At 42.9% G+C, this 9,345-nt stretch overlaps 1 protein-coding gene across 3 annotated transcripts; it reads left to right on the top strand.

Moving 5' to 3' along the window:
- Window positions 1-747: 747 nt before the first annotated feature.
- On the top strand, window positions 748-3,535 carry LOC147621718 (protein NUCLEAR FUSION DEFECTIVE 4-like). Of its 3 annotated transcripts, XM_086822754.1 has the most exons (5): window positions 748-1,467; window positions 1,553-2,421; window positions 2,497-2,933; window positions 3,033-3,098; window positions 3,353-3,535. In XM_086822754.1, exons 1-4 carry the CDS (start codon window positions 1,111-1,113, stop codon window positions 3,074-3,076), a joined length of 1,707 nt encoding a protein of 568 aa, XP_086678880.1. In that variant the 5' UTR covers window positions 748-1,110; the 3' UTR covers window positions 3,077-3,098; window positions 3,353-3,535. The 3 variants fall into 3 exon arrangements, with proteins under 3 accessions (XP_086678880.1, XP_086678881.1, XP_086678882.1); XM_086822755.1 differs by lacking the exons at window positions 3,033-3,098; window positions 3,353-3,535 and having other exon boundaries at window positions 2,497-3,006; XM_086822756.1 differs by lacking the exons at window positions 2,497-2,933; window positions 3,033-3,098; window positions 3,353-3,535 and having other exon boundaries at window positions 1,553-2,425.
- The last annotated feature ends 5,810 nt before the right edge of the window (window positions 3,536-9,345 follow it).

Genomic DNA, 9,345 nt, shown 5'->3' with positions numbered 1-9,345 from the left:
TTAGTAGACATCATTGCTAAGCTAATGAATGCATGGTCCCTCAATTTCTACCCAAACCTCCTCCTCTCCTTCTTGAACCTCCAAATTCTTGCCAAGTGGAAGCTTTGTGAAACTCTTCCTTAAGATAATATATAGAGAATTAAGATAATATATAGAGAAGAGATATGGATGGATGTGTGGATTGATGTGGATGATGTGGATTGGTGTGTGTATGATGAGGGATTGATGTGGATGGATGCATGGATGAGGTGGATTGATGTGTAAATAATGTGGATTGATGTGCATGGATGTTTAAATGATGTGGATTGACGTGTGGATTGATGTGGATGGATGTATGGATGATGTGGATTGATGTGTAGATGATGCGATTGGATGTGATTTGATGTAGGAATGATGTGATGTGATAGAGATCGATGATGATAAAAAATTTGTGGTAAGATGAAAAAAAAAGATGAAGTCTAATGTGAAAAGATGAGGAGTAATGAGAAAAGATGGTTCCATCCATATCTCTTCTCTATATATTATCTTAATTCTCTATATATTATCTTAAAGGAGGAGATATTATAGAGTGAGGCTGCTGGTCCCCCCTGTACCTACCAACCCCTAGGGCTTTCAACTTTTACAGCAGAGTCGAGACTCCCAGAGAGTCTGAGCCCTTGCACCACGCGTGGGCCACGCCAGGCAATACGTGCACAGTGTCCGGATCACGTTCATGCTACAGACACAGAGTCCCACTTGCGCCCTCCCACTTGTGCAGTCTGCAGCAGATGATACTTACTCTTCTAAACTACGATCGTAATCCACGATGCGTTTCCCCCTTTTCTAAACACCAGGAGATTTTCCCGATGAGGTCACCTCCGGTGCTCTAGATTCAACCAGCATCGTGACGTACCTGGTGGTACGCGGTGCAAGGCACGCACAATGCCCCGTTCCAGTGCCCACTCGCATCAAATATGCGTTGAATTTGGAGGAGGCGCCGCCGCCAGTAGCCCCATCATGTCGTTGCAACCCAGCCGAGCGGCGCAGGCTCCAGCCTCCAGTCCGCCGCCCATTCCAGCCTAGCTATTTAACGTGTAGCCCGTCAACAAACGAAATAGCCACCATCCAAAGATGGGAGATGAAAAGGGTGAGCGGGGCCAAGACATGGAGCGGCGGCCCTCTTCAATCAGCAGCAAATGGTTGGGGTTTGTGTCGGCGCTTTGGGTGCAAGCCATCTCCGGCAACAATTACACTTTTTCCAACTACTCCGTGGAGCTCAAGGCCATCTTAGATTGCAACCAGGTTCAACTCAACGGCCTAAGCTCCGCCAAGGACGTGGGCAAGGCCTTCGGTGTAGTGGCAGGCCTTCTTTCTGACTTTTTGCCCCCATGGACTATCCTGCTGATCGGATCTGTGGAAGGGATGCTAGGTTACGGGGTGCAATGGCTAGTGATAAGCCAGAAGATTCAGCCGCTCCCGTATTGGCTGGTGAGTTTTCTGTTCCGTACGAATAAAAATTGGGGGTTTCAGGAGAGTTCGAGTCCCCTCTTTCTAAAATGCTGCATGTATACAGATGTGCGTGGTGATGTGCATGGGCGGGAACAGCACCACATGGATGAACACCGCCGTCTTGGTGACTTGCGTAAGGAATTTTCGTCGGAACAGGGGCCCTGTTTCCGGCATCCTCAAGGCGTATGTCGGCTTAAGCACTGCTATCTTCACAGATCTGTGTGCCGCTCTCTTCACGGGTAACGCATCTGCCTTTGTGCTCATGCTGGCCCTCATCCCCCTCGCCGTCTGCACCGTGGCCATGTTCTTACTCAAGCCGGTGGAGCCTGGGCACAACCCCAACGAGGAGCAAGAAGAGTCTCGGTGTTTCTCCTTCCTCAACATCATGGCCATCCTGCTGGCCCTTTATCTCCTCGCTTACGATCTTAGTGGCATCGACACCGAGCTCTTCTCTAAGCTCATAGCTGCAGGCCTGTTCATCATTCTAGCTGCCCCTGCAGTGCTGCCCATCTATCTCCACTTCAAAGTGGCACAACGAAAAGGGCAAGCAGGCGTGAACGAGCCTTTGTTGAAAGACAAATGCAAGGAGCACGAAGAGGAGAAAGGTGGGGAAAGCTCCAATGGAGCAACGGAAGATGTGGAGAAGGTTGGGGATCGGCCAACGAGAGAGGACGGAGAAGGGGCCGCTCTCTACGGCAAGAAGAGGATAGGTGAAGATCATACGGTGATGGAGGCGTTGAAAACGACGGATTTCTGGCTGCTTTTCTTATGTTTCCTTTGTGGCGTAGGCACTGGCATGGCAGTGATAAACAATATGGGGCAGATAGGGCAGTCTATGGGTTACTCAAGTGTGGCTATTTTTGTGTCCCTCATCAGCATTTGGGGATTTTTCGGGCGGCTAGCCTCAGGGGCGTTGTCGGAATCTCTAATTAGGTAAGCGACCACTTAATTTTGATGTACATCTCTCTTCTTCTTGCCTCATATGAATGAAAGTTCTGCCGTACACAGGTGGAAGGGCGTGCCTCGGCCCGCGGTGCTGGCAGCCTCGCAACTGCTCATGGTGGCGGGCTACGTGTTGCTGACGGTGGCGGCATCGGGATCGCTGTACGTGGGCAGCATCGTGGTGGGCGTGTGCTACGGCGTGCGTCTGGCGGTGTCGGTCCCGGTGGCATCGGAGCTGTTTGGGTTGAAAGCCTTTGGGCTTATGTACAATTTGCTCATCCTCAACCTGCCCTTGGGCTCCTTCCTTTTCTCCAGCCTGCTTGCGGGCTTCCTCTACGACCGCGAGGCTGCCAAGGATGGCTCCTCCACCTGCCTGGGTGCCCACTGTTACCGCCTTGTCTTCCTCGTCATGGCCGGCGTCTCCGCTCTAGGCTTCATCCTCGACTGCCTTCTTACGCTCCGCACACGGACGCTCTATCAGCAGATCCACCGCTCTAAGCTCGGCAAGAAATAAACATAATACATATTGTCTTTGTGTTTTCTTGGGATCTTCAATAATAAATAATTTATTTACCTCATGTTTCCTTCTGGCAAATGAACAGGGATTTCAAAGGGTTATGGCTCACGAGTTACGAGCTCATATTAGTTTATAGCCCTCTTTGCAAAAGGTAGGCCTTTGTTATTTGAGTTTTCATTTTTTTTATTTAAAAAAATGCCAAGTAGGTCATGGAAGGCTTGGTTTGAAAGAGTCGAGTCTCGACTCAAATTGGAATCACTGCAGTGCAGTTTAGTTAATGTCTTCGTCTATGAAGTTCGTATCAAGAAAGTTATATCTATATGATTTGTTTAGTTTTCATTTTCATCACGAGGCATTTTGGCTTAGACATTACTTTACCCTAATCTTGGCATGGTTGAAAAAAAGGTGAAAATCCGTGTTAGCAAGGCAGAATTATCAGTGGCTTAGGGGATATGATGTTGTGGAGCCGTCTTGGTGTCAAAGAAAGGGAGGGTTACAAAAGACTTACACGCATGCAGTACCACCATCGCAAGCCAATAGCAATACAATGTTTCCCTAGCTAATTTTAGACTTATGGTCTTTTCCCTCCTTTTAGTGGTTTGGCTTTACTCCTTCAATCATCCTTTCTACGTGAGCCTCCCATATGATTTTTCAGTGGGCTCAATAGTTCATCTTTGCTCTTTAAGTTGTGTTTGGGCACCCACAAGTTTACAAAATGATGCAACAAGCATGTTTTGTGTGGGGGGTATGTGAGGCTATTGGTTTCATTTGTTCTTCGTTAGTGGAAATAACATCAACATACTGTGTCAAGGTACTCTTATGGAAGTTAAGGTTTCAGGTGCGAATGGTGGAGGTTTTTGAGCACAAGTGAGGGGCACACGAGAATGTGTGTAATGTGACCCATGGCCATGAGGTGCATGTTTATGCATGCATAAGCTAATGTGTGAGGAAAAGAGTGTACATGTTTATACATGCACACATACGCTAACATTTGAGGATAAGAGTGTGTGTTAAGTGTATGTAATGTGCATGTAAGTGTGTTATATATGTGTGTGCCCACATGAGAATGTGTGTAATATGACCCATGGTCATGAAGTGCATGTTTATACATGCATAAGCTAATGTGTGAGGAAAAGAGTGTACATGTTTATACATGCATACATACACTAATGTTTAAGGAAAAGAGTGTGTGTTAACCACTACGGGTGGGTGAGGAAAAGAGTGTACATGTTTATACGTGCATACATACGCTAATGTTTAAGGAAAAGAGTGTGTGTTAACCACTACGGGTGGGTGAGGAAAAGAGTGTACATGTTTATACATGCATACATACGCTAATGTTTAAGGAAAAGAGTGTGTGTTAACCACTACGGCTAGGTGTGGAATATCTCAATCTAAGAGACCCTAGGCCCAATACTTTGGTCAGAGATAATACCTGTTAGTAGTACAAAACTATGATGGATTGACTATAGGTCCATTGATAACAACCCACAGACAATGGCATTTTGTTTTCAAGAGAGACCTCGCTTGTTGAAAATCAGCCTTGCCACAAGTTGTAGCAAGGCTTTTGTAGTTGAGCACTTTAGAAGAAGTGTCATTTAATTTTGGAAAAGACATGTGATTGTCTCCTATTCAAGATCAACTTTCAAGCATGCCAGCAACAAAGGTCATTTGAAAAAAGTGGGGTTGTCTTCGCTAGATGTGAGGTTTTTGTGTAAAGAGACTATCTTGTGGAGCAAGGGGAGGAGGAGATTTGAATTCGCACCATCCTTAGCTAGAGTGTTCGCCACTAGCCAAGATGGCCGATGCCCCACCCCTATCAGATGTGAGTTGGTGTTACAAATAACTAAATGTAGGTTGGGGTGTACAAATCTAGTACTAGGAGGAGGGCTATTAGCTTTTTAACTATTGGTGGTGTGAATAGGGAGCCTACAGGAGCCAGCTATGCACCCATCCATGCATGTGAATGAGAATTCTCGCGTGTGAACATGCTCTAAGACCAACAAATCTAGTACTAGGAGGAGGGCTATTAGCTTTTTAACTATTGGTGGTGTGAATAGGGAGCCTACAAGAGCCAACTATGCACCCATCCATGCATGTGAATGAGAATTCTCGCGTGTGAACATGCTCTAAGACCAACATTGCCTTAGTAGTACTTCGAGTGTGGGCGAACATCTTGCCACTCCTACGTGCAATTGAAGGTCAACAAGTAGGAGTTTTGAGTTGCGACACTCCTTGTACATGCAACTAAAGGTGAGAGGTTGTCAAGGACAACTTTATGAAGGCATAAGGGTTTGGGGGATGATGTTAGACAACCCTTCACCTACTCACCCTTTAAGGGCATCTATCTACACAATGATATCGCCCCCAACTAGTCCACTTTATAGCCTTTTATAGTCTGGAAGTTACATGCTTGGGGATGTTTGGTCATTATTGACAAAGCACAAAGAAGCAAGTCAAATGTTTGTAAACCTAATGGCTTTCTCCTTCAAAATCTTCTTCATTGGTGCATTTGACTTTCCATGTTAAGTTCTACGTTCGTAGCAAATTGGATTTTATTTTGTAGGCATAGTTGTTGTCTCTTTATTGTAACTTGCAAGCTCATCCACCCAAACCTACTTCTTTAACTACTTGGCTCACATCTATGTGACATTAAAAAAATATATATACATTGAAAAATCAAACTTGTGTTTCTTGCACTTTGTACAGACCTACATGGAAAGCTCACTTATTGTGCTTCCAAATAGAAGACTTTTTTTCTCTTCTTGTCTATGTTCATGTTTGAAGTAACTCATTTTTATTTAATGACGGATATTTATTGTTCAAGTTCTTGATTATGGACTTCCTGTCATGAAAGGGATTTCATCTAGCACACTTTGTAGCATGATTGATTATTCGTCACTCTATAGATTCATTTTGTTTGTCCTTCCTAGTTTGTCAACAACTAGGCCCCAAATTGATGTGAGTTCAAGTCCTTCCTAGTTGCATCTGAACACCCCTCATAATTGAAGTCCTATGCTCCATTCTTTAAGAAACATTCGTTGCCCATCCATGTTTACTCTTCCTCGCCTTGTAGGTCAAATTATTATAGTCAATTCCAAGTAGCCAACCTTTTGCTTATGGAGCTGTGGCTATTTGTTGAGTTTGCTATAACTTTTTTTGAGAATTTAAATGTTCATTTTTTGACCTCCCTTTTCTAGGGTTGGCTAAGTAGACTTAAGGCTATGCAGGAGATTGAAGCCACTACCAAAAATTTAAAAATAGTCACTAAGAAATTTACATCAATTTGGTTTCTTACAGTTTTACACATAATTAGACTTTGAGGCTATACATGAGATTGAAGCCACTACCAAAAATTTAAAACTAAGAAATTTTCAACAATTTGTTGGTTGAAAATTAGTGAGCAACACATGCTCCTTGCATGCCCTAGCCTGCAAGAGTGAAGTTTTAGTATTTCGTTATTGGTGCTTCCTTTATTTTAGTAGCATAAGGCGATGCTTGTTCCCTCTCTAGGCATAAACTTCCCTTGACTTTTCCTTGACTTAACTAATCTTCCCTTGGCTTTTCCTTGACTTAACTAATCCTTGACTTTGTCTATAACCTCTTTGGGAATGCCACGTCTATCTTAAAACTCCTATTTCATTACGACTTATGTAACCTAGACGCTCGTGATTCTTCTCAATCAGCATTTATTCATTGACATATGAATCTCTTTTTAGTTGCCCTTCATATTGATGATGTTGTGATTATTTTGATTGTTGCAAATTCAGTTGATTTTGTGGCTCTAATCATTTGGATGTCAATTTTTTGATGAGCTTCCAAGCACAATTGATGAGCTTTTCTGTCTTTTACTTATGTCTTCAATTCATACACTTACGCAAAAAGACAGCCTCTTTGAAACACAACAATCATGCAAAAAGCACTGAATTAAGAAGTGCTATCAAATAAGCATAATAGAGACATGAAATAAATCCACTAACATGAGGCATAATTGAGTGCAATATTTGTGGGGATTATATTGAAGCAATCCTCAACAAAGGAGAAGACCACAAAACGCCAAGCTACATACAAGAAAGGGTAGATGGTTGTAATTCATACACTACAAATTTGAAAACATTATCTTCTAGGGTCTTACTCACAATCAAGCAGAGTTTGGTGTATTTGCTTACTCTAAACAAAGCTTTCAAAGAAGTAAATGAGGTGGGTGGTTTTCTTTCTTAGTAACATTGGATAAGTAGAAAACATCAGTTTTTTCAAGGATCACAAATTAAACTTGTAAAAGATATAGGCCTACTTTAGTGGAGCTTAGATTCTCAATCGTGGAAAAAGCTGGTCACTGTACTTTGCCCTAGCTTCACTTTTACCTGCAAAAGTGAGTCTCAATGAGTAAAAGGACAAAAAATCACTCGCAATAATAGGTGAAAAAACGTAAGAGCAACTGTAGGGATGGCTGGCCATCTTGCATGACCACATCCTTGACAATGTTATGATCAGCATCTAAATCCAAACAAACCAAAGTCAAAGCAAATACAATTGAGGCCCACATCCTTGAGCTATTGTGATTGGCATCTGAATCCAGTTTCCATGGCAATTCACCTGCAATGTCTACATTGGACTACACGCTACCGGCTGCCTAATCATGTGCACAACAACATGCATCAATTCATGTGCACCCATACAACTAATGTCCATTGATGAAACATCCTGTTAAGAAGAACTCTTGTATAGGTTTGGACATGTTTCCCAATAACTGCAAATATATATGCATGTAGGAGGGAATCAAAGAGAGAGTTGTTTAATGTAATTCATGTGTGTAAATTCACACAGTCTAAACTTGTATGGAGGGGGTAAATGATTGTGTAAAATTTGTAAAAATAAATAAAAATAGGGGCATTTTAAATACATGCATGCTCAAGCGTGGTTGTAAGGGGTTTTTTTTTCGTACACACCTGGGGCCCACTCAAGTGGTTGTAAGGGGTTTTATATAGTGACCACCCAAGAAAACATAAAACACATAGCATGCTCTATTCATAAACCCATGAGCCTCTCAAGGTGTTGGTTGGTTGGCCACCAACCGCTTGGATGGCTGTAATGCTGTCTTATTTCACTTGGCCAATAGCCAACATGAATTCTGCTAATTGTAACTACATCAACTGGGCGTGAACGTCCTTGTGCGTCGTCTCATGAACAATACACATGTCAACACTTAAAATGTAAAAGCCACATTGCACAAAACAACTGAATGATGCTTGCATAAGTGCACAAGATAATCTGCAAAAGAGACGAGCACTGTACGATACACCATCACTAAGGCTGCAAACAGGTCCGCCCTCCCCCCCAAAAAAAAAAATAACAAATAATAAATAAAAATTTATGAGAGTATTTCATCTGTACAAAGTTCCAAGGGCATGCCTGCCAAACAATCCAATGCAATGCAAGTAGGAAGACAAGTTACCTAAACAAAAGTGTGTCGAAGTAGACTACTCGTCGAATGAGTCAAAGTAACCTGGCCACCACCAATCTCATACGCCTGAACGTGGAACTGTCATTCCAAGACCATGCACAAACAAGCGCTCTTATACAGGCTCACACCTTCAGAGACTATGGCTCAAGCCTTCCTAGTCATGTAGACGAATAGGTTGAGGTACACGAACATGCATTGGTACGTGGTGTCAATAGTAGATACTCAAACAGGTACACTTGGTGCCAGTTCATAGCACATACATTTGGCACTGTAGATATATGATGATATTCAACAAGTACTTGCCAGTACAATAGAGTTTTCAGCATGTACCTATAGGTACAATTAGGGTTTTTCAACATGTACTTGCAAGTACAATAGGGCATTTAGCATGTACTTGCAAGTACAATAGGGCTTTTAGCATGTACTTGCATGCATAGTTAGGGTTTCAGCATGTACTTGTAGGTACAATTAGGGTTTCATCATGTACTTGTAGGTACAGTTGGAGTTTCAACATGTACTTGTAGGTACACTATTCGAGTAAAACTCGTGCTGCACAGCTGGGTATTGTTGGTACAATGGACTTCTCGACGGCATTCAGGAGGCAAGAATTGCTCATAAAATATCTCTTTAAAGTCCTCCCATGTCTTAACGGGGCTGCTTAGAGAGCTTCTCCGTGATCCACCAATGGGCAGCCAAGCCCTTAAGGAACATGATCACATCGCTAATCTTTGATTTCTTAGCGAACTCCTCATCACTGAAGAAAATGTCAAATTGGGCTTTCAAAGCCATTGCCTTGCTTGCATCATAATCACCATGATAGGCTTTAAACTTCATAGATTTGTCAACTGCTTTAAATTCTTTAAGCCTCCTGGCATGGTGACCCTCATTTTCTAGCTTTCTCTTCCCCTTATCCAATGGGGCAACAATAGGTGCA

This window comes from Cibotium barometz, chromosome 29 (genome assembly GCF_041138505.1).
Source record: "Cibotium barometz isolate CiBa-2024 chromosome 29, ASM4113850v1, whole genome shotgun sequence".
NCBI classification, from domain to species: domain Eukaryota; kingdom Viridiplantae; phylum Streptophyta; class Polypodiopsida; order Cyatheales; family Cibotiaceae; genus Cibotium; species Cibotium barometz.
This window is presented reverse-complemented; position numbering and strand designations above follow the sequence as displayed.

Bases quoted from the DNA above. Each gene is read 5' to 3' on its own strand.
- LOC147621718 (XM_086822754.1), top strand. From the start codon at position 1,111: ATGGGAGATGAAAAGGGTGAGCGGGGCCAAGACATGGAGCGGCGGCCC. The intron at 1,468-1,552 runs GTGAGTTTTCTG...GCATGTATACAG, and splicing joins AGCCGCTCCCGTATTGGCTG to ATGTGCGTGGTGATGTGCAT. The intron at 2,422-2,496 runs GTAAGCGACCAC...TGCCGTACACAG, and splicing joins TTGTCGGAATCTCTAATTAG to GTGGAAGGGCGTGCCTCGGC.